The 25433-nt window shown below is 41.2% G+C and overlaps 1 protein-coding gene across 2 annotated transcripts in view; it reads left to right on the top strand.

Annotated features, from left to right (window-relative positions):
- Window positions 1–25433, top strand: part of rph3aa (rabphilin 3A homolog (mouse), a) — a 91626-nt gene that overhangs the window by 50920 nt on the left and 15273 nt on the right. Inside the window, exons 5-13 of one of the 2 annotated variants that reach the window (XM_051938764.1) lie at window positions 2572–2737; window positions 11637–11810; window positions 11945–12160; window positions 12404–12483; window positions 17036–17110; window positions 17506–17615; window positions 17707–17833; window positions 20157–20210; window positions 21878–22029. In XM_051938764.1, the coding sequence (XP_051794724.1) occupies window positions 2572–2737; window positions 11637–11810; window positions 11945–12160; window positions 12404–12483; window positions 17036–17110; window positions 17506–17615; window positions 17707–17833; window positions 20157–20210; window positions 21878–22029 (1154 nt within the window). Of the gene's footprint in view, window positions 1–2571; window positions 2738–11624; window positions 11811–11944; window positions 12161–12403; window positions 12484–17035; window positions 17111–17505; window positions 17616–17706; window positions 17834–20156; window positions 20211–21877; window positions 22030–25433 lie in introns of both variants that reach the window. The other variant, XM_051938763.1, reaches the window with a different exon arrangement.

Here is a 25433-nt window from a genome sequence, read left to right as displayed (position 1 = left end):
TGTCCTAATACCAAAATAACATGAATCTGCTAGGACGAACTAGTAAAGTTTCAATATGTGATTACACTCGAGTATCCCTCTCGATGACGTTGTTTATCAAACTTAGTGCATTTACGCGTGTATATGTGTTACATTGTTTATTTATTTCTATCTAGAGTTCAGAATTGCATGACTCCTCTGACGAAGAGTATGTCCCAGACGCCCCAACATCTTCCTCCAGAGGTCGGGCATCTAAACGAAGCCGTCAGGCGGGCTATGGAGACCGTGGTCGGGGAGCGAGGCGAGCACCCCGACCACGGCATCTAAACGAAGGCGTCAGCCGGGCTATGGAGGCTGTGGTCAGGGAGCGACGCGAGCACCCCGAGCCAAAAAACGTCCTGCAGTCTCTTGGCCTGACAAGCCGTGGGATTGGTAACTTTTCTGGAAGTTGCTGATCCCTGATGCTCTCTCCTCCACAAGCAAAACAAATGTGCGCGCGGTTGCGTAGTGCGTAGCTCGCCCACCTCTGCATGGGCTTGCTTACTGTGCGCGTAACCGTTGATTGACAGCATGACAAAGCTGAAGCTCGAACTTGATTGGTCGGCAGCAACCGGCGCTTTTTGGAATAACATGGGGGTCTATGAGAGGAAGGCGGAGCTCAGGAATAAATTTTCATATCGTGTTATACTAACTTTATATTATAGTATCGAACTAGACTAACACATTTAAGCTTTGTTAAAAAATGATACATAAATTGAAAACAAACAGATACTCCGGACAGCAGCTTTAAGGATTTGCCATATCCCCTCGGCATAAGTCCAAATACGTCTTTCTTCTCAATGAAACACTTCAGTGCCGTCCTTTGTTTATCTTTCAAGTTGAATTTTAGTTTCAAATCTTTAAGGGCTGTGGCCAAAGCGGAGTCGAAAGATAACTGTTTATTGTGCACCGGTTGTTTCTGTGAGAATCATCGCGCTTCTGTCGTGACTTAGTTACGCCCGCCTTCTGACTCTACACTTCATGGTGATTCGTCTGGCCAGTTTTAGGAGCATCCAACCTCGAGCCTTATGGAGGGTAACTAGACCCACCCTGGCAGAGAATTAAATTCGTTGCCGTGGGTTGTCTAGCGCAGCGAGGCTAACAAAGCTCTCCATACTTGACTGAACTCTTCCACTGGTACATTCTCACCTACACCCTCGGCTCTGCTGATGCTTTTTATGTACTATGTAATTGACATGATAAATTTTTAAAAAGAAAAATAGGTTGCTCCATTATTAAGTGAGTAGGTAAATGAGTTGACGGTGAAAAAAATGTAGTTATTGAGCCATTTTCATTAAGCTATCCTAACTTAAATTTCTCAAGTTTCAAGTTAAATAGTGAAAAAAATAGTTTAAATTACACATGATATTAATTTGATGTCAATGCACTCATCAAAGTAACATTTGCAACTAAAAAACTTACTCTAAATGGGTAAATTAGCATTTTATCTTGCAGCCATGCATTTAATTAAGCAGTAGGAACACTTTCTCTGAATGACTTTTTACAATCAACAAGACAATCAGCTACACTTCTGATAACTTTATCTAATTAAGCTTTTTAAAATAGTTTTTGTTTTTGGGTTCATATAGCAACTTTTAATAAGCTCTACAACCAAATTGTTGACAATTAGCTTTTCTTATTTTGAACTGAAGTTGTCTATTTCTATAGATGATATTAAAATATTGAAAGCAACACATTTAAATTTCCCCCAAAATTCTAAATAGACATGTTCTATCTGAGCAGATCTGTTAAATGAAATATGATCTTTTTATTTACTACTTTGTAAAACTGAAGGGTAGTTGTATTTGCAAATTTTACAATGAAATATATCTAGCATTAGCTTTGTGTAGCAGGACAGCATATTCCATCAACCGTGTTAGCAAAAGTAGCCTATGCTCTATTCTCAAATGTTTTGCTTTAGGGAAATTTATTTGTAAAGGCACAATACTCACTTTAAAATGTCCTGTTTGTTGAGACCTTCTAACATACAGTTTTATTTGTCTGAAAATGTGCAGATGTGTTTAGAATATGAAGAAGATGTTAAATTAAGCTAACTTGAAGTTAGCTTTAAATACACTCATATAAATTTAAGTTAAATATACCAAGCATTAAGCTGATGCAACATTATTATGTCAACTCAAACCATCAAGATGATATTTGCCGTTTGGAAGATTTATCTGAATCTAAACAAATTGCATTTTTATCTTGCAGTCATGGTTTTAATGAAGTGATGTGAACAGGCCCCTGGAAACACTTTTTTAGCGTGTAGTAAGTCACACTCAGCGACGGTGACTGCTGCTCGATTATTCAAGCTGAGCTACTCCTCTTTGCCCAAACTTAGATGTTGTGACTTCACTCTGTTGAGTCAGAGCAGCCAGCCGTGAAGCCTGAGCTTCCCTGTGGATAAAGAGTCTGGACTGTAGGGTCATTTAGGTTTACTGTTGTGTTTGTAGAATAGGAATTACGATGAGTAACCGTAACCTAAAATGAGTCATTTCATTCTTATTCACTACCCAGCTACACAGAGATGAACTCGTTATATTTTTCCTGTAGGTGCAGAAGCGTTCTGGAGCTTGGTTCTTTAAGGGAAGAGGCCAACAGAGTCTACCGGCTCCTCTGCAGCTGTCCAGACCCAGACAGTCCAGCACAGACAGCACAGAGTCTGGTCCAGGAGGAAACGATGGATCTCAGGGGCCTGCAGCACATCATCAGGGACAGGGTAACCTACACTAAGATATTCAGTTTCAAATTTATACATGGATCTGCAACTGACAAAAGTTACAAACGTCCTTAACTTCACATGTTGATCATTTTCAACAAAAAGATTTCTATTATTATATTTTGTGTAAACCCTTTGAGATGTATCATCTCATTTTTGACAGGTCTCTCGCATTCAAAAACTTTAAGGTTGCCAGACATTAAACAAACAAACAGAAACACTAAATTAAAAAATAATCAAAGTATTAAAACCAGAAAAGCACTCAGAGGGAGAGGTACTCCACCAAGACTCCTCATTCCGTGTATCATTTCCGACGGCTGAAATCTTTCAAAAAATTGTGGATCCAGTCTATAAGCCGTATCACTGCCAAAATCTAATCATTTGGTGCTTGTGTCATTGCTGGCCTTCCCTACAAGTTTCATCCGAATCAGTTAGTCCATTTTTGAGTACTGTTACTTAAAGAGAGACAGAGAAACCAACTCAAACTGTCACTTAACTCCGCCAAGGCTGCTCAGTCGCTGTATGATTTCCAACGGATGAAATCTTTAAAAAAATTTGTGGTTCGCAGTGGTCGATTTGTAGTAGGATAACAATCATATGATCGTCAATTGGCAGCTGAAGTAGTGTTCATTTTTTGTCATAGTTGCAGTGATGCCATGCTGCTATCTCGCAATGATACAGAAATTTTTAATAAATCCATGGATCCAGACCAAAAACTGTATCACTGCCAAAATCTAATCACTTGGTCCTTGTGTCATTTCTGATCTTCCTTGAAAATTTCATCCAAATGTTTTAGTCCGTTTTTGGGTAATGTTGCGCAGAGACAGACAAACAGATGGACAAACCAACACTGATCATCACATAACTCCACCGCGTTAGAAGAACACTAACTACATGAGTCACCTGAGGAAAACTATCCATCCATCCATTCTCTATACACCACTTTATCCTCACTAGGGTCGCGGGGGGTGCTGGAGCCTATCGCAGCTGACTCGGGCGAAGGCAGGAGACACCCTGGACAGGTCGCCAGTCTGTCACAGGGCTACATATACAGACGAACAATCACTCTCGCATTCACACCTACGGGCAATTTAGAGTTATCAATTAATCTCAGCATGTTTTTGGACTATAGGAGGAAGCCGGAGTGCCCGGAGAAAACCCACACATGCACAGGGAGAACATGCAAACTCCATGCAGAAAGATCCCAGGCCCAGGCCGGGATTTAAACCGGGGATCTTCTTGCTGCAAGGCGAAAGTGATAACCACTGTTCCACTGTGCAGCCCCTGAGGAAAACTAGTTATATCAAACTGAACTGACATTGCAAAACAAAGTGATGTTATATCAAAGTCAGTTTAGTCAAACTCAAGAACCAATTCACTCCAGTAGCCATGAATAAACTGTTAGAAATACAAAAATATGCAGATTATAGTCATTAATATACAGAAATACATTTCAATATAACTGATGCACTTGTGTTGCATTCTTCACGATAGTATAAGTGTTAATGATTTTTTAAAGGCAGTAAAAATATTAAATGCAGTTGTCTTTTATTGTCCTTTTTTACAGTATGTTTTTCATTTTGTCATATGACAGTTATTAAAATATAAATTATAATAACTGTCCTTTTCAAAAGTGCACTTTTACACAATAACAAACATCATTTTTTAACCAAAAAGAGATTTTTCACAAACTGTCAGGTAGCATAATTAAAACATTAATAGAAGATTTTCATTTGAACTGCATCGCTGTTTAAAATAGTGAGCCATTAGTAAATTATCTTAAAGTGTGCGTTGATCAGGTTACTGAAAAGGTGGATTTCACTTTTGACCTGCTACAGAAACACTGATTAAAACTGAAGTATTTGTTGTATGTTTTGTGTTTGAATGGTAAATGGTCTGCACTTATGGCACTTTTCTACCTTTGATGTACTTGAAGTGCTTTACAATGTGCTTTTCATTCACTCATTCACACACAAATTATTATTTCATGTTTCTGTGGTAGTTTTGTGTCACTTACTAGTCATTTTGTGTGTCTTGTGGCTATTTTGTGCTTCTGTAGCTGTTTTGTGTCTGTGGTTATTACTCTGGCCTCAGCGGAGTTAATGTGACGATCGCCATCTGTCTGTCCGTCTGTCTGTCTGTCTGTCTGTTAGTTAGTAATATTGCTCAAAAAGGGATTAACGGATTTGGATGAAATTTGTGGGGAAGGTCAGAAATGACACAAGGAACAAGCGATTAGATTTTGGTAGTGATGCAGCTGATACTCTGGTTCCACATTTTTTTGAAAGATTTCAGCCGTTGGAATGATACAACAACTGAGCAGCCTTGGCGGAGTACTGTGCTCTTTGAGTGCTTTTGTAGTTTTACATCTCTTCTTCTGGACTTATTGTGTCACTTGGTTGCCGTACATCACTTTATGGCCACTTTCTATGTGTTTTGCTTCTTTGATTTCTCTTTGCGGTCGATTTTAGTTTCTCTTCTGTTTTGCGTGCCTTTGTGGTAAATTTACATCATGTGGCCATGTGTGTCTCTTTGCAGTCATTTTTATATCTTTTTGCATTTCTTTGTGGTTGCTTTGTTTAGCTTCATGGTCATTTTACACTTATTTACATCTTTCATTTTTGGGTCATTCCTACTATTCGGTGCCATTTGAGTCCCCATGACAGAACATTACATATTTTTGGTAAAAATGTCCTCATACTAATTTTCAAAAGCCTGGCTTATATGGTTAACAGTTCTCTACCATAATATACAATGACATGTATGCAGGAATATTTCAATTTTAAACAATTACCCTTATTTTTGGATAAGTAGGGTTATCCCAAATCCCATGTCCCAAATCATGCTTGCTCAATCAGAAATACATATAAAAGTGATAGTAATAAAATAAACCCAACACTTTTCACTATTGTTGCACAGCTTCGTTTATAATCTACCTCCCCAAATGTTATTTTTTGTTATTTATACATTTTTACTGCTTAAAATATTAAAAATATGTTGTGTCCCTGGACAAGGTACGTTTTATCCGTTTGATTCCCGGCTATAAAAGACACAAGCAGAAACAAAAAATCAAGCCGTTTTTTCATTTTTTCGTTTTGAGCAAAAAACAAAAAAAGCAGGAAACGGTTCGTTTTTTCGTTTTTTCGTTTTGAACAAAAAACAAAAAAACAGGAAACGGTTCGTTTTTTCGTTTTTTCGTTTTCACCCCCAAAATGAAAATATGACTCCATATTTCGTTTCATTGGTGGGCGGGGCTTCGGAGCCTGCCAGTGCACAATAAAGCTCCTGCCCATCACAATAAAGCTCTTGCGCTGGCATTCATAGACAGACTGACTTTCATTGTATTGCCTGCCCCCACTGCACTTCCCCTAACTCTAAATCAAAGCAAGTCGTGTACACAGTAATGACAGGCATAACCAGTGGTGTAGTCTAGTTTTTTCTAGTGTGTATACTCCAACCTCATAAACCAAAGCCAGGTCAGGTCAACGCTGCTCGGGGTATTGTGCAGCGAGAAATACGGCCGCCGTCTTGGTCCGGTCAGCCGCTCCACTCAGCGCTGTTTGACAGCGCATTTAATCCATCTTAACTCTGAAAATTAAAATGATTTCCACGCGTTTTTTATTTTTATTTTTTTTGCTGCAAACGTCATACATGTAGCTATGATCAGTGATGTAGTCTACGTGATACGCAGGTATACACCCCACCACTAGAAGATTTTCCAAATTTCTGTTTACCCACTTAAAAATGCGCAAAGATACGTATACCCAGGGGTGTAAACACGCAGGTATACGCCTTATACCCACTAGAAAAGGTCCCGAATTTCCATATAACCACTTAAAAATGCGCAAACACATGTATTAGTATGTTTTTTTGACATAACGTTCACTTTTCTCTGTGTCAGGAAGCGGTGAAGCTGTATGGGACAGGGGAAGGTGTCTGACTGAGAACAGGGCTCACGAAAGGCCGACCGCGGTCCGGATCCGGACCCAGACGCCGTCTATACGGGTGTAAATTTGACAGGTCGCTTCTATTTTACCGGTGCAGGGTGCAGCTTTCCAGTGTTTATCATTGGTCTATCGGCTCAGAAACGCACAGACCAATTATGTACGAGTTCAGGCATCCCACGTGACGCTACTCAGCCAATGACGTCGCTGAATCGCATCGCGGCTCTGCCTTCAAAAAGCAGCTGAGAGATGAGGAACAGAGAGGACAGTAGTGATGGAAGTTCAGCTCTTTTCAGAGAGCTTTTGGCACTGCTTCCAAAGAAAAGCCGGTTCTTTCGGCTCCCAAACGGCTCCTAATTTATTATTCTTTGTAGCCTCATGTTTTTGCCTAACCTGGCAAATATGAATCATTTGTGTTTTGACAAACTCTTTTTCATTCAGTGTTTTTATGAGAAGCCTTATAATTGACTCATTTTGTACATTTGCTCTGTTACAAAAACAGGTATTCTTGCTTTTGTTTATTATTTCAACCAAACTTTTTTGCACAAAAAATAAATGAACAAAACTCTGCACATGAACCCACAGAACCAGAACAGAAACAGAACCAGACTCAGTATTCGAACAGTATAAATGTCCTCAGAGCAGGCTGACATTCAGAAAAATCAGATGGCTGAGCTTGGATGGGCTGATACATTTCTTCTTTCAGTGAATATCTGCTGTGTTTCTGAGAAGATTCTCTCAGATGGAAGAAGTTGTCTCTCCTCCATCACCTTCACCAGGTGGGGCAGACTGAGGCCTTGTCCTGCTCCAGCTCAGTGGGTCGTCTGCTGGTTGGATGAGGGGTTCCTCTAGATATGATCCTCCATTACCACATCAGCTGTAGGATTTCTCCTTGCAGCATCTCCTGTAGCTCTTCCATCAAAGAGCCTCCACACAGCAGAAGTTTGAGGTTCCTCCTCCACTTGGTCCTCTAATGGTGGAGGTGTCAGACTGCTGCTGCTGCTCTTATTCTCTGAAGTGTCTCATCAACAGCTCTGTTGTCACTGAAGGCAAGCTTCTTTAATCTAGGATCCAGTGACATGTATTGTGCTAGGACAGTGTTAAACTCCATACTCCATTAAATACGTTAGGAGTCGGCTCTTCAGATTTACTACAAAGCATCGGCTCTGAGAGTCGTATCTTTTGTGCCTTATACATCTCTAGAGGACAGACTGTGGTCACATGCTGACCATGTTTGGCTCAGCAAACAGCTGTAAGGCAGCTTTCTCAACTATGAACATAATCAAAATATGTTTTGAGAACGGCTCAAACAAGCAGCAGCTCAGTTCTCCCATTAAGCAGCAGAGATATTAGGGGAGTGATATGAGACAGACAAAAATGTAAAAGTGTTCAAATGTTTACATTTATGAGATTTATGTATTGTTAAAGATGTACAGAAGTTGATTCAGGTTGTTCAGTCATGCTTTTTTAAGTTCTGCACTTTATTCTAAGATATACAGTTACATATAAGTTATTTATTGATAAATGTCTAAATGTTTTTGAACCGTACTGAATTTATTTGACGGTCAGTTTTTGATTACAGGCAGACTCTAATAAAACTACCAGGTTACATCAGCATATATCACAGTAACTCAAGTTAGACATTATGATGTTCTGGACCTTTGCTGACTGGACCTCTGAATTTTAGCTGAATACCCCTGGCTTAGAAGAAGAGGGACATGAGTCTAGAACTTCTAATGACCCAACATCAGTCAGTGGAGAAAAAGAAAGCAAAGCTAAATGAAACTATTTCAGTGTTTTAATAAGCCTGTTGCTTGTCCTGTGAATACTGCCACTTTAGGGAACACTACAGCTGGAGCTAAGGTTAACATTTAGGAAAGGGAGCCTGATGAAGAGGAAACATCAGGTCTACCTGATGAAGAGGAAACATCAGCTCTACCTGATGAAGAGGAAACATCAGCTCTACCTGATGAAGAGGAAACATCAGGTCTACCTGATGAAGAGGAAACATCAGCTCTACCTGATGGCAGGAGGAGGAGCTGCTGACGCTATAATGTCTATAAGTATCTAATTGGTAGTTTGAAATAAAGGAGCTGCTGGTGTGTGTGTGTGTGTGTGTGTGTGTGTGTGTGTGTGTGTGTGTGTGTGTACGTGCGTGCATGCGGACATGTGAGTGCACGCGCACATATATGAGAACCTGACCTGGCTTTGGTTTATGAGGTTGGAGTATACCCAGTAGAAAAAACTAGACTACACCACTGGTTATGACTGTCATTACTGTGTACTCGACTTGCTTTGATTTAGAGTTAGGGGAAGTGCAGTGGGGGCAGGCAATACAATGAAAGTCAGTCTGTCTATGAATGCCAGCGCACGAGCTTTATTGTGATGGGCAGGAGCTTTATTGTGCACCGGCAGGCTCCGAAGCCCCGCCCACCAATGAAACGGAATATTGAGTCGTATTTTCATTTTGGGGGTGAAAACGAAAAAACGAAAAAACGAACCGTTCCCTGTTTTTTTTGTTTTTTGTTCAAAACGAAAAAACGAAAAAACGAACCGTTTCCTGTTTTTTTGTTTTTTGCTCAAAACGAAAAAACGAAAAAACGGCTTGATTTTTTGTTTCTGCTTGTGTCTTTTATAGCCGGGAATCAAACGGATAAAACGTACCTTGTCCGTCCCTGAGTCAACTGTCCACCCTGTTACTTTGATACAAAGATCTCTGCACACGCCCCCCCAATACATCATCTAGTCACATGATACAGGAAGTAGCTTACACTTTTGGAGGGAAAATCAAACTAATGTAAGCAAAATAAATACCTCTCTTTAAATAACCTTTTTTAAGTGTTTTAGAATGCTTGACTGACGTGGTAAAGCATAAGATGTCCACCCTGTTACCCTATTTTATAGCAGAAAATTATATTTTTTGGTAATTTCAAAAATATGGTTAATAAATATGTTAAAAATCTTCCTTGGTTGTCACTAAGTGCTAGTTTGTTTTTCATCACATTAGCAGTAAGGGATAGCTTTAGCATTAAATGTCCCCCCTGTTACCGTTTTGTAGAGTAACAGGGTGGACACACACTAACAGGGTGGACATAACAGAGGTGGATAAACATCTTTCTTCAGCATATGTTGTCTTCTATTATTATTTTTGGTTATAAATTGATTATTTTTTCAAGATTTGGTTATGTGATCAGTAAATAATTTACAGTTGTTAATTATTGAACTGATTTCTTGCTTTTAATTATTGAATGAATTTCCTACCATTAATTACTGATCAAATTTCTGTTTTATCTATTGAATGAATTTCCTATTTTTAGTTATTGAATGAATTTCCTATTTTAAATTATTGAATGAATTTCTAATTGTTGATGAGTTATATTGGTCAGTGAATTCGTATGTAAAGCTGATGCTAATGAAGTTTTTGATGTTTTTTCATATGACTAGTTAATGATATTTTTATTTATTTGTTGGAAGTATTTTTTAAAAATAATTTTAATGTTTATGTAAAGGTTAAATAAATTTACTTTTTTAAATAAAAATTTTGTTCACAAATATTAGGTCCATTCTGTGACGTCTTGTCCACCCTGTTACTCATCTGTCCACCCTGTTACCTTATTATTTTTTGATGAGAATTAGATAAAAAGTCTGAAATATTAAGCATGTCTTTGTGTTTACTTGCAGTTTCTAATTAGTATAATGAAATCACACAAAAAAAATGCAGATTCCATTGAAATTATCTTAAAATTGAAAAGAAATGTGTTCAAATTGTGTTGTGCCTTACAATAGAGCACATTTTTTGCACATATACTTCTTTGTTAATATTTCTCAAAATAGATATTTCAAGGTAAATTAAGGGACATTTTAGCTCTTACTAAATGTAATTATTATAGCTAGAGTGGTTTGGAAACATAGTGTAATAGATGTGAGAATGTCCCGTAACAGGGTGGACATTTGACGTCTGTCACATGCAAAGAATTTGGTAAAAATATTAGATTATTGATATCCTGAGCTGGACCAATATAGTTTTCTTATAGTTTGATTAGTAATCCTTCAGATAAAAGATGAAAAAATTGGAAATTTTAACATTTTTTAAATAGATTAAACAAGGCTGAAATGGCACCAAATAGCAGGAATGACCCTTTTCTGTCTGGTCATTTTTTACTCTCTTTTTTGATGCTTGTTATTTGTTTCCCTTTCTGGTTTATTTGCCACAGAAATTGATGTTATGTCATTTTGTGTTATTTCGAGGTCATTTTTTTCTTTGTGGTGATTATGTGTCTGGGATCATTTCTATGTAACTTTATAGTAATTTTGCACCCACACTACTGTTCAAAAGTTTGGGGTCACCGAGGCAATTTCATGTTTTCCATGAAAACTGACACTTTTATTCATGTGCTGTTTTCTAATCATCAATTGGCCTTTTAACACCATTAACTAACACAATGTAGCATTAGAAGACAGGAGGGATGGTTGCTGGAAATGGGCCTCTGTAACCCTATATAGATATTCTATTAAAAATCAGCTGTTTACAGCTAGAACAGTCATTTACCACTTTAACAATGTCTAGACTGTATTTCTGATTAATATAACGTTAACTTCATTGAAAAAAATCTCTAAAAAAGTAAGGACATTTCTAAGTGACCCCAAACTTTTGAAAGGTAGTGTATTTTTTTTTGTTTGTTTTGTGTCTTCCTGGTTATTTTGTGTCTCTCAGATTTTTCTGCCACTTTGTAGTCATTTTTGGTGTCTTTGTGTTTATTTTCTAGCTTCTTTTGTTTCTTGCTGTGGTTGCTTTGTTTCTCCTCCATCATGTAGCATCACTTGCCCCTATGTCAGAGTTGGTAGGCCCATTCACTAATCCCTCCAGTGAAGAAGGATCTGTGGTGTAGTGACAGTTGAACGAACAGTAGCGTTGCAGTGATAATCCCATTGTGCCTCCACAGAGCTTGGTGCAGAGCCACAGCAGCAACAGTCCTGTGGATCAGAACAATGGGAGCAGACAGCAAGAACAACAGCTGCCAGCTGTAATGAGACTCAGTCCCGTCCAGCAGCTGTAATGAAGACGGAGACACAAGTGTTAGCCTCCAAACCGCCTCGGGCAAACTCGCAGCAAGTGGCCCCCACCTCAGGTAAAGTCACACTGCTCCTTCTAAGAATAATTCCAACACTAGGGGCTCCTTTCAAAACACTGAACATCAGGATAGAAAAAGATGCTTCAGACAGTGTTAAGTGTGTGTTGTAATGCCTCCCTGTCCTGCTGCAGATGTGGTTAATAAGCTCCTAGAGAAGGAAGAGCCAATGTCTCTGCCAGCTGTGGAGGAAAAGAGACAACCGGTTGTTTCCAGCTCTACTGCATCTCATATTCCTGCAGCCAGAATTAATCCACCTGTAAACCCACCTGCCAACAACCCTACCCCTCCGAGACCCACACAGGATCGAACAGAGGACGAAGACAATGAATACGACTCAGATGATGCCAGTAAGAAAGTTTTCATTGATTTGGAGAAAGCAAAAGCATGTGAAATGTTTACTCAGTTTTATCACTTTAAAAAATATTAATCATCATTATTATTATTGGAATTATTGCATGTGCCTACAGCTGCAAAATAAATGCTAAATAAATGTTTATCCTTTTTAGAGGGACATTTGTCTCTCTAACAGGATTCACATAAAAATGCAGATGGTATATGTTCATTATGGGAGCGTGTTTTTACTCTTGCAGCTACTCTGGGATCGCTTGAATTCAGCCTTCTCTATGAACAGGAGAACCACGCCCTACACTGCAGTATAGTTAAAGCTAAGGTAAAACAATGGACACATGCAAAACGAGATACAATGAGACAAAAAGAGACAAGGAAAATCAATATATGACAAGATATTATAAGACAAGATGGGACAACAAGACAGGGCACGTGGGACAAAAAAGTCAAAGCAAGACAAGCTGGAACAACATTTTACAGACTAAAAGAGATAAAATAAACAAGATAAGACAAGACAAGAAAACACGGTATAAGACAAAACAAGACAAGGCATGATGGAATGAGACAAAATAGGAAATGACATAGACAGGACCTGACAAGACAAGACAGCACAAAACAAAATGCGATAAGACAAGATAAGATAAGAACAAGAGGGACAACAACAGACATTAGAAGTGAAGACAGGATGGAACAGAGTAATACAGACCAAGATCAAACAGGAAAAGATGGGACAAGATGTGAAAAGACAAGAAAAGTCATGCAAGACAGGACAGACAAGACAGTGCAAGCTGGAAGAGACAAAACAAGATTAGACAAAACTGGACAATGTGACAAGAAAATTGACAAAGACAAGACAAAACAAGATGAAATGTTGGGACAAAAAATTGACAATATCAAACCAAGTTGGAACAATACAAGGCCAAATCTGACAGGACAAAAAAATACAATACAAGATAGAAAAGATGAAGAGCAAGACAGGTCATACAAGAATAAAGAGTGGTGGAACAAACAAGACAAGACAAATAAATGGGACAAGAAAAATGACACAAGACGGAATAATACAGGATGAGGTAAGATAGAACAAGACAAAAACAAAAGTTAGGAGGAAAAGAGATGACAAAACATGATGGGACATGACAATAAAAATGAAGGCAAGAAATGACAAGACAGGAGAAGACAGGACAAAAAATGTAAGATGGGACAAGACAAGGTTAGATGGGACAAGAAGAGGCAAGAAAAGAAAAGACAGAACAAGAAAATCAAGACAGGATGTGACAAGTGACAACAAGTGACAATAGGATAAGGCAGTAAATTTGGACAGGACAAACAAGACAAGACAGTACATAACAAAACAGGACAAGACTGAATGATACAAGATGAGGCAAGAAAATATGCGATAGGAGATGGCTAATCAAGATGGCTCAAGACAACAAAAGATGGGACATTTAAAAAATAAAATCGATCTCGACAACACTAGATAGGAAAAGATAACCAGTCAAGAGAAACGTATCAAGATGGGATAAAAGCAAAACAAGCCAGGACATCATTAGAAAAAACAAAAATAATAATAATAAAAAAAATAAACAGAACAAGATGAGACATAGGGTGACCACGCGTCCCGCGTAGCACGTGCACGTACAGCGTTTTAGGCTCAATTCACGCGTCCCGCAAATTGAAGCTTTGTCCTGCAAAATCAACATGCCAAAAAAAAAAAAAAAGTCAGTCACAATCCCAGAGTGAGCAAGCCCCCAGGCAAAAGAACAACTGGACACGACACTGTGAGTGGGTGGGGTCAGAGGTGAACGTTGCGCCTGCCCGCAGTGACTGCACGCATGCAGCCCGCAGCACGAAGCACGCAGCGACAACACCACGGACAACAAGACGCCCGCGGCCGCCAAATGAAAAATGGAGAAAGACGCTGAGAGTGAGGGACCGCCACCAAGTAAAAAAAGAAGGTGTGTATATAGGAAAGAGTGGGAAAGTGAATATTTGTGGGTAACAGGGGTTAAGGGTGATACTGAGAGGGCTTTTTGTGAGCTTTGCCAAACGTCATTTTCAGTTGGACATGGAGTGATAGTTTCTTTGGGGCCCAGACAACTGTACTCCTCCAGCAGTTTCCAGACAGACAGGCAGCTGCAATCAGAGAGGACATATCCAACTTCTACCAGTCCTCTCTCACCTACCTGGAGCAGCGCTGACTTCTCAGACTCAAACTACCAAAAGAAAGTGGCTAACCTGGCACTACAGAAGAGCCCATTTAACTTCTCCCATCTCTGTGAATCTGTTGAGGCCCTGCAGCTGACCAAGAAGTTGGACATGGATGTGCTGTATGATGAGTTCTGTGTCATTCTGCCACGGCAACAGGCCATCTTGCAATCAGGAGCTCCAGTTGTGGAGAAGTGGGCCACCTTACTCAAACACACACACACACACACCAAACCTAACAGCAGTTGCTTCATTCATCCTAAGTGTTCCCATCACCAATGCTTCAGTGGAAAGGGTCTTTTCACTGATGACAGAATGCTGGACGGACACAAGAAACAGATGTTCGGTGGACCTTATCAACTCTGAAATCCAGGTGAAGAGCAACTTCTCATTGAGCTGCAAGAACTTCTACACTTATGTAGTGTAAGAACAGATCACAGTATGGCAGATTAAGAACAGACAGACTATTTCAAAACTAGGACTTTAACAGAAATATGCAGATTGAGTTAACTGTGCAGATTGTATGATATGAAATAAAATCTGGAGTCAGATTTTGTTGGGTCACTTAACAAAATCTGACTCCCCTACTATTTTGGGAATGCAAGAAGTGGCAACCTCCAAACTTTCTCAGTTACAACATCTGCACCTCTGCTGCTGCTGTGTGAAGTATCAAGTATGTAGTCCCGCTAGCTTCAGGATGGTGACATTGTTTTCTCCACCAGCACACCTCAAAGAGCAGTGTTCGATGCCGCTATTATTATACAATATAGCCATTTTAATGAGAAGCTCGGACGCTGTTGTATGCATTGAATGATATTGTATTCCAACAGTGGTCAAAAAAATAAAAGAAATCACGTTTATTACAGCTCCGGAGGTAGGGAGAGGATAAAACCTGTTGAAAAAGTGCCTGCCCGTATGCGACGCTCCTCAGAAAAACAGCGAACGCACCCGTATACAAACAGGGATAATGTGATTGGTCAAAGCTCGCCGGCCTTCTATTGGTTGACAGCGTTGATACACAAAAAATCCGACAGCAGAGCAGAGATCCATGAGCAGTAGTTCCGTGAGAGCAAGAGGAAGAGTTTGAGTTTGAGAGCAGGAAATCTGCGTGAGCAGCATCGTAACCGAGTGCGAGGACACAGTTTGAGCACGCGCAGAGCAAATTTGAGCGCAAGAGCAGAGTTCTGAGAGACAATATCACGAAATCTGAGAATGAAATCGATAAATGCTGCCCTCAAATCAATTTAAAATGCTCTTGAATTATGATAGGAAATTTATTCCATACTTGATCTGCTGACCTCTAACTCCACAACTTAGCAGGGGACCTTAAACTGATTTTCAGTGCCAAGTTTAATTATCCTGACTTCAGTACTTGCAAAGATATCTGACCGGACATACACACACACCCACACCGCCACCCACCCACCCACATACATACTTACCCAGCCAGATACTGAAGCGAATGCAGTAACCCCGCTGACGTATGTCAGGTGTGGTTAATAATACAAGCTGAGACAAGAAACAACTGGACAGGAGAAGACAATATAAGATGGAACAAGTTTGCAAAAGATTGGAGAGTACACAAAGCACAATGGAACTTGACTCAACAAGACAGGAAGAAAAAACACAAGACTAGATGGGAAGACAAAACAAGAAAACGCAAGATGGGAAAAGACAACAAAAAGACAGACAAGATAAGCCAGAATAGAACTAAACAAGACAAAACAGGTCAAGATGTAACAAGACAGATGTGATTAGAGAAGACAAAACAAGAGATAGAGGACATGATAAAAAGAGACAATGCCAGATAGATGGAGCAACAAGAACAAGACAGAATGGGACAAGAGGACAAGAAGAGAAAAGATAAAACAGGACAGGTCGACTGAGACAGGACAAAACAAGTAAGGACAAGATAAATTCCAGTGGGACAACAAAAGACAAGAGAAAATAGGAAAGGACATAGTAAGACAGGATAGACACAACAAACTACATGATAAAATAAGATAAAACAAGGAGAGAAAAGACATGACAGAACAATTAGGGCATAGCAAACAAGACCAGATGGAATAATGTAAGATGACAAGACTGATTATGTGAATACAAGAAGAGACAAGACAGAAGAAAATAAAGAAAAAAAACAAAACAAAAGGAGACTAAAGAAGACAAACAGAATTAGACAAGATGAGAGAAATATAGACAGATTAGACATTTAGGAAAAGACAGGATGAAACCCGAGAAAACCAAACAAGATGAAACAAGACAGAAAAAAAAACTACAACAATGCTCTCATAAGCTAGGTAAAGACTTTGCAAAACAGGACGGACAAGGTAAGACAGTACAGGACAAAACATGACAAAATGAAACAATGGAAACCCGGACAAGACTGGACAAAATAAGACAAACAAGGTGGGCCAAGATGAGACAAAATGGGACAAGAAACTACAGTTTAGGTTAGGACAGGAAAGACAAGACAAGAAGGATGAGACGAGATAGGACAAGACAAAACTGGACAAAGCAAAAAGGGACAAGAGGGAGCATAAAGAACAAGGCATTATGGGACAAGAGAGGAATAGAGAGGAAGACTTGTGGCAAAATTGGACATCATTAACATAAACAATGCAAACATCTAATTTCTGCTGAACCTGAGAGTTGGTCTTTATGTATCTCAGGGTTTGAAGCCTATGGACTCAAATGGACTTGCAGACCCATATGTTAAACTGCACCTGTTACCTGGAGCCAGTAAGGTACTTAATCACTTATTTACCTACTGATCTATTCAGTAGAAGAATCTGACAACAAGCTGAGCTTCACACGCCCATACAATCTTAAAAAGTAAATGTGCCACTCAGCTATTTTGTTTTATCAATCTTTGTTTTCAGCAATTTCTTAGAAACCTGACATTGTGGTGTTGGGCTGTATTTATTCAATAAGGGATTGTCACGGCAGTAAATATATAAGTATGATCAATTGGTATTTAATTTATGGCATGAAGAATTGCTGTTATTGTTATCTTGAGTGATTGAAGAATAATTTGCTTGATTGCAGCCAAGTGTTTGATGAAGAGATGAGCACTGGTTCTTCAGTTATTTCTCAGGTTCTGTTCTCACCTGACAACCTCATCTGACTGTCTTGTCTTCAGTCCAACAAACTTCGTACCAAGACACTGAAAAACACCCTGAATCCAGTGTGGAATGAGACTCTGGTCTATCATGGCATCACGGATGACGAAATGTCACGCAAAACTCTCCGGTAAGATTAACCTTAGCCAACTTTGCTTCCCCTGTTGTTCCATTTACATTGCAAAAACAGTTGCTTCATAGAGTGGGCGGTCTGTCTCCAGGCTGTCGGTGAGTGATGAGGACAAGTTTGGACACAATGAATTTATTGGAGAGACACGAGTGGCCCTGAAGAAATTGAAGTTCAACCAGAAGAAGAATTTCAATGTATGTTTGGAGAGAGTGATCCCGGTAAGCCTGAGGACAAAACTCATATCTTATATAGCCACAAAATTATTTCTGAAATGCAGTTTATTTGACATGAAGGATCATTTCACACAAATCACCCAAACTGTGAAATTTAAGAATGTTCACGTTAAAGTACGGCGGCCCGCGGGCGGGCCGTTTTTTTATCGGTATACGCTTTTTTTTAAATAGAAGGACACTGCAAACACGATTATACAAACACTATACACACATAGAAAGCTGAGATTCTCATGAATCCGCCGGTATAAACCACTTTCAGATGTGATTACCACAGCGGGTAATATAAACACATTTATCCAACAAACAACAAGTCAAGTAAACGTGCACAGCTCACCTGTCGACGCAGTTTGGACGCTCGTTTCTGGTCATAAAAGAAGATAATCCACAAAAACCGGCCAGAACCCAAGCTTAGCCATCCAGAGGAAACAATCCAGTATAATACTTTGGCCAAAACATGTCTCGAAATAGGTAAAAAATCCAGAAAACGATCGGCTCCGTGCGCGTGCACGCGGCGCGTGGTGGCGCTGTGCGTTTCATATTCACTGCATCTTTCTATTATAACTTTATCATACACGGTCCTATTTTCTTTGTTCGCGATTCAAAATGGATACTGGAGGCTTCTCGACCGCTTCAAACCGGACTTCAACCAATCAGGTGACTCGTTTCCGCCTACTTCGGCGATTTAGCCAACCATGGCCGAGTCTGACAGATATCGATTACATCACTTGATTGACTTGTTTCTCAGCAAATCACGCCGGAGGAAACGTTAGATTGACAGGCCTGGTAGCCAATGAGCTTGCTGAATGGCTTGCCTATAAATCCCGCCTCTGCCAGCGGCTTTATATGATATTTCATTCGTGAGCTCCGGGGTCCACCTGCTGTTTCTCTGTATTCCTCTCAATCTGTGTGTGTGATCGACACTGAAGCCTATCTGAAGTGATTTTTTGAGTTCTTTATGAGTTTTTGGAATGAAAATGAAGTGGAAAATGAAGTGAAAAGGAATTTATACCATTCTGTAGAGAGTGTGCACAGTGTATAAAGAGTGTATCCAACATTGACAGGGGCGGAGCATATCAGTACAAATACATGTGTGAAACACTCATTTCTTGTAGTATTGCTCTGAAATTTTGACCTGAACTATGTAAGACCCCAGGCTTTTGCAATATTGTGTTTTCAAGCTGTTGCAGTGCTGCCACACTGATTTTCAGGTGTTTTATTAGGGAAAAAATGTAGGCGAGAAAAAAAATTCATCCTAATTCAGTGTGTTCCAACATACATAACTCTGTGCCAGTAGCACCTAGAGTAATTCTGACTGCACTGGGTGAAAATTCAGGTTGTCAGCTTTCAAATGAGACCCCAACCATGCATGTACTCCAAACAGTTCAAGAACAGCATTCAATTTACTTTCTGTAAATCTCAGTAGAAATTTCGGGCGGAAATTGACCAAACCTTAAAGGGTTATAGAAATGGCTAGCAAAGAATCATCCCCCCTCATCTGACTTTGAAGTGCCCAGAAAAGCTTTAGCTTAGCTTAGCATAAGGGCTGGAAGCAGGAAGGATCACAGTTGAGAAAATTAATAGAAATGGCAAAACAAGAGAAACTATTCAATTTGAAGTCAAGTATATGCTCCTTTGAGATGGTTTTTGACTTCATGCAAGACAGAAAGGCATTTCAGGAACAAGTTCGAATGAAGAAAGCATTTAACATGACAGCTGTTTCTACTTCTTTTGGTCTTCACATTTGACCATCACAATACATGGCTGGCAACCTTGTTTTGTAACAGTTGACATACAACTGGTTTTATCTTCGACTTCCTGTGCTCTAGTTATTACTGTCATGTAGACTATGCCGCCACCTTCTGATGACTATATGTAGCATAATTTACTTGCTCTAAAGCAGTTAATAGAAACAATGTTAAATCCCATTTTCTTTTGTTTTATTTTTATTTGCAGTGTTTCAAAGGTTTGTTTAAAATTCATTTGTATCTTCACACTTCACATGACGACTGTGAGGCAATCAGGCAACCAGCAGAGATCCAAGCACTTCAGCTTTTTTACAGACTTAAAAAGATGTATAACCTGTTATTTATAAAGCTTTAAAGGTGCTTATCTGTTCATTTTTTAAATGTCATTATAGAACCGGACTAGGTGCTCACTAGGCTATTCAGCTGGCTGTATAACTCCATATTAATGGCACAAATAAGAATAAGAATAATTTCTATCTTTCAAGCAGAATTTTCATTGTACTTGATAATATAATAATTGTTCAGCTTGTGTTGAAGATGATGATGGTCTTCTCTCTGCGCAGGTGAAAAAGTCTGTGGGAGGATCAGTCCGTGGCATGGCTCTCTATGAGGATGATGTAAGACCCTCACATGGCTCTCGTCCTATTGCATTAGACACTTAATGATTTTGTTTTTTGTTAAATTTATAATAATTCAGATGTAAACTTATATATAACTCTGAATTTTCTATAATAGAATCATTGAAATCCATGCATGTTTGTCACAGAGACCTCCCAAAGCAATTATGTATTTTGATTTTTAGATTTTCTTGCAGGTCTTCTGGAAATATGACAAAATCTGCTGGGTCAGAAATAAATAGACAGCAGTTTTAATTATAAGTTTTGGTGATGTAGAAAGTTCTTTTCATCAAATTTCCTAAGTCGCGTGGCCTCTTAACTTCATGTGAATGATTACAGTTGACTACAGCTGGTGATTCCGCTGAGCCAATTTAAATAGGCCCTATTTCATACACTCATTAAACTTATCCACAAACACTACAGTATGAACTTCTAAGGAATTGAATGTAATACTATAACATTATAACTTAAAGATTTTTTTTTTTTGCCAAAACCAATAAAGAATTGACCCCTTATATTCAGCAAACATCTGCTACAGCAATACATACATACAATCAGAAATACCAAAATAAAGCAGGAAATAATTAACATGCAATGAAGGAGAGGGAGCCAGATGGGACAAACACAGTTTTACAGGCATCAGCAATACTCTGTGTTGTTTTGCTAGAGCATTTATAATTTATTTGCTTGTTTTAGAATTGTGCTGTGTGTTAAATACAGTTTTGTAGCTACAACCCCCATTGTATTTGATACTACTATTACTCTTAACTTTCATTTATCTGTAGATTCTTCAGGTTTTGATTGAGTATTGAGTGGCCTTATATTTTTATTGCAGGGCTAGATTTGGTCCATTGGTGATCATTTACCCACCACTGCTTATACTGTATCTTATTACTTTGTGCTAAAGTGTATAGTGACCTTTTAAAGCAGATCGGAAAGATGTAATCGATCCGCATCAAATTTCTTCATCTGTGTTTCTGCTCTCAGTTACATTCGTGTATCACATATAATGGTATGATAAGAATTAATTTTGTTCCTGCTATCATGTTTCCTTAAACAAAAATGATCCACACAGTGAGTTGTACAAAATATAAATTTGAGAAAAAAAGTGATCAGTATCAGTAGATACTGTATTTAGAAATACTGCAAAGCAGAACATTTTTATTAATCCACTACTAAAAACTGTTCCCAGTAAATATGTTTGCTTCTGTTAGAGCAGATTTACATGGAACTGTAGCTGTTTTAGGGAATGTCTGAGCCCTTTTAAAACAATGAAATCACAGCTTTGTTTTTAAAGATTTACATCTGCTGCGGAAAACAATGGGCTCAGGGTTAAGAGGTGAGCTTAGGCAGTCTGGAAATATACCACATTGTTGATTTTGTTCTTTTCAAGGGATTTGCTGCGAATATCAAAAATGTCAGCTATATCCTTTCAGTATCTCAAAAGGAATAATGCACAAGAACTGCAGTTTGGCCTATTGCATAATAACATACATGTAGATAGTTTTGTAAGTAAGCACAGCCATTATCCTCCATTAGTGGATATTATGATAATCGCAGTATAATCCCTGTAGATATGCACAGGTTAAAGCAGCATTGGGATCAGTAAAATACTGTTAATGTGTTTTTATGTGCATTGGTTGTATGTGTAATACTTGTGTGTGCAGCTTCAAGAAGGCGAGGACTCAGAGGAGAGGGGTCGAATCCTGGTATCACTGATGTACAGCAGCCAGAAGAGTCATCTCATAGTGGGCGTGGTCCGCTGTGCACACCTTGCTGCCATGGACTCCAACGGATACTCAGACCCGTTTGTTAAAGTGTACGTGAAACAGAAGCAACCCTATAATATAGTCCTCCTTAATTATGGTCAGGGGATCGCTCAACATTTTCAATGAGATGACAAGATCAATATCACTCTAATATCTACATAGTAAATATGAACCAGCATCAGTAAGAACCAGTAGTCAGTTAGCTTAGCACAAAGACTGGAAACAGAAGAAATGGCTAGCTTGGCTCTGTCCAATGGTAACAACATCTATGAAATCCTGGATAACACAATATATTTTGTTTGTATAATCTGTACCCAAAACACCAAAATGTAAAAATTTGTTTCGCATAGCCTGACAAATCTCTAGTGCTGACATGGCACTATGTAGAATGATCTGACTGCACCTCATTATTATTCAGCTACAGGACAACAAAAAAGGTCTTGCTCTTTCATATTTCTTTAAACCAATTATTATCATCTTGGACATTCACTCAAAAGTAGTGACAGGGAATTGTTTTGATGGAGGAAGGCAACTACGGTACTGCCATTGAAGTGGCTTGATTGAAAAAAATAGTAGGACTGCCTTACTGTATGATCCAAATTTTCATCAAAACCTGACATTTTCAGCTTACTGCATTGAGTTTGCCATTGTTGTCACGAATGGGGGTGGTAGAACCCAGGCGCAGATACCAACAGGCTGGCAACAGGAGTAGTGGTGAAAATAAAGTTTATTTAACCAAAATCCAGAACTCCGTAGCAGGAAACACAAGGAACACGTACTCACTAATGTGATAATCCTCTCCAAGACACGTACTCAAAACAGGAAGGAAACAGCGCTGGGCGGCAAGAAGGCACGCTTAAAATGGGAACCCCAACACCAAAACGGAGCCCCAAACAAGTCCAAAACCCAACAAAACATTCAACCAGTCCAAAACAAAATCACCCCAAGAAGGATATTGGGGGTGGTAGCAAAGGCGCTCTGGCAAAGGCGCCCGGGGACAGGTGGCGGGACCACTGGGGGACCGGCGGCGATACCACTCTGGAGGCCGTCCTGGCCGGGGATGGCGGCGGCAGCGAAACCACTCTGGCGGCCGTCCTGGCCAGGGACGGCGGTGGTGGACGAGACGAGGACCCTCTGGCGGCCGCAGGCGTAGGAACCCCTCAGTTATCACAGGAACAGAGGATTCCACTGGAGGAAGGCCGGCGGCAACGAAGGCACTCTGGGGGCCGTCTGGAGAGGCGGCCGCGTAGGCGCTCTGGGGGCCGTCTGGAGAGGCGGCCGCGTAGGCGCTCTGGGGGCCGTCTGGAGAGGCGGCCGCGTAGGCGCTCTGGGGGCCGTCTGGAGAGGCGGCCGCGTAGGCGCTCTGGGGGCCGTCTGGAGAGGCGGCCGCGTAGGCGTTCTGGGGGCCGTCTGGAGAGGCGGCGGAGTAGACAGTCCGTAGGGCGGCGGCGGCGTCCTCGACCCGCGCTGGAACTGCGGCGGCGGCGTCCTCGACCCGCGCTGGAACTGCGGCGGCGGCGTCCTCGACCCGCGCTGGAGCTGCGGCGGCGGCGTCCTCGACCCGCGCTGGAGCTGCGGCGGCGGCGTCCTCGACCCGCGCTGGAGCTGCGGCGGCGGCGTCCTCGACCCGCGCTGGAGCTGCGGCGGCGGCGTCCTCGACCCGCGCTGGAGCTGCGGCGGCGGCGTCCTCGACCCGCGCTGGAGCTGCGGCGGCGGCGTCCTCGACCCGCGCTGGAGCTGCTGCTGCTGCGGCGGAGTCAGAGGTAGTGTCGACCCACTCGGAGATGTTGTCCCACTTGGAGTCGTCGTCCTCGACCCGCTCAGGAGCTGCTTCTGCGGAGTCGAAGGTGGGGTCGACAGCGTCAACCTGCTCAGAGGCGAAGGCTGTAGTGGCGGCGTCGACCCGCTCGGGAACCGAGGCTGAGGTGGCGGCGTCGACCCGCTCGGGAACCGAGGCTGAGGTGGCGGCGTCGACCCACTCCAAGACCTCTGAGGCGGCGTCATCGTCCCACTCCAAGACCTCTGAGGCGGCGTCATCGTCCCACTCCAAGACCTCTGAGGCGGCGTCATCGTCCCACTCCAAGACCTCTGAGGCGGCGTCATCGTCCCACTCCAAGACCTCTGAGGCGGCATCATCGTCCCACTCAGAGATGTCTGTGGAAAAGACGCTCGGTGGTGGAACCACCGCAACGGATGGTGGTGAGGTCTGGGCACTGGGACGCGATCTCCAAGCACCTCGCTTTCCTCTGGGCGACTTACTGGGTGAGCACAGTGGGTTGTCGGCTGAAGCTGGGGGTGAGGAACCGTGATGAGTGACGGACTGTAAACTAAAAAATCCAGTCCGAACTGTATTAGGAAGGTGAGTGGAATCCGTAGACAAACTGACAGTTGGGGAAAAGGGTGAGTTGGTGGCAGGGGTAGGTGGTGTCCAGTAACGTAAGGGCGTGTTCATGAACTCTAAAATGTGGTCAGGCAGATGTTCTCTTAACCAAGGTATTTGGGAGGCTACACCACGGCCCCAAGAAGCAAGCTCCTCGAGGTGAGCCTGGTCCCGAGCCATAGTCCACTCGCACCACAAGTTAAACAGTGAAACATAATAGTCCGAGTATCTCTCAGAGGTGAAGAAGATAGCAACGGATTCTGGGGTGGGGGCTGTGACCACCTGTTGGCCTGCTGGGTTCATTGTTGGTGGGAGCATACTGTCACGAATGGGGGTGGTAGAACCCAGGCGCAGATACCAACAGGCTGGCAACAGGAGTAGTGGTGAAAATAAAGTTTATTTAACCAAAATCCAGAACTCTGTAGCAGGAAACAACACAAGGAACACGTACTCACTAATGTGATAATCCTCTCCAAGACACGTACTCAAAACAGGAAGGAAACAGCGGTGGCAAGTCCAAAAAATGCAGAGTCTTAAAAGGGGTTGAGTCCATACAACTAAAAACCAATAAAGTCAAAAGCAATAGAATCCAACAGGGAAAAATCTTCAAAAGTCCAGAGTTGTGGAAAACAGAAGGAGTGAGGGGAAAGCCATATACTGGACAGTCTGAGCTGTGATGCTCCCACACACAAAGAGGGGAGCAGAGGATATTTAAACAGAAAGGGAAGGCAGGTGAATAGTGTTTGCTGATTGCTCCACAGCTGAGTCTCATCACACAATTAGCTGTCCTGCAGCAGGCGATCAGCTGGGAGCGAGAGAGGGAGACAGGGAAAAAACCAGGCAGGAGCTGCAACAGCATCCAGCCAGAGGCAGGAAACAAAAACCAGTCAGGAGCCGGACGGCTTCCTGACAATTGTTTCCTATAGCAAAGCATTTAGAAAGCAATGGCAATCTTGTACCCACAGCCTACATCTGGTGAGTCAGACTATTCTCTGCACAACACCCAGTGGACACAGATTTTGGATGCTGCCTCGAGGAGGTAAGCTGCTGCCCAAAGTGTCCTTCACTTTATGG

The sequence above is a fragment of the Acanthochromis polyacanthus genome, chromosome 18, assembly GCF_021347895.1.
Source record: "Acanthochromis polyacanthus isolate Apoly-LR-REF ecotype Palm Island chromosome 18, KAUST_Apoly_ChrSc, whole genome shotgun sequence".
Lineage (NCBI taxonomy): Eukaryota > Metazoa > Chordata > Actinopteri > Pomacentridae > Acanthochromis > Acanthochromis polyacanthus.
This window is presented reverse-complemented; position numbering and strand designations above follow the sequence as displayed.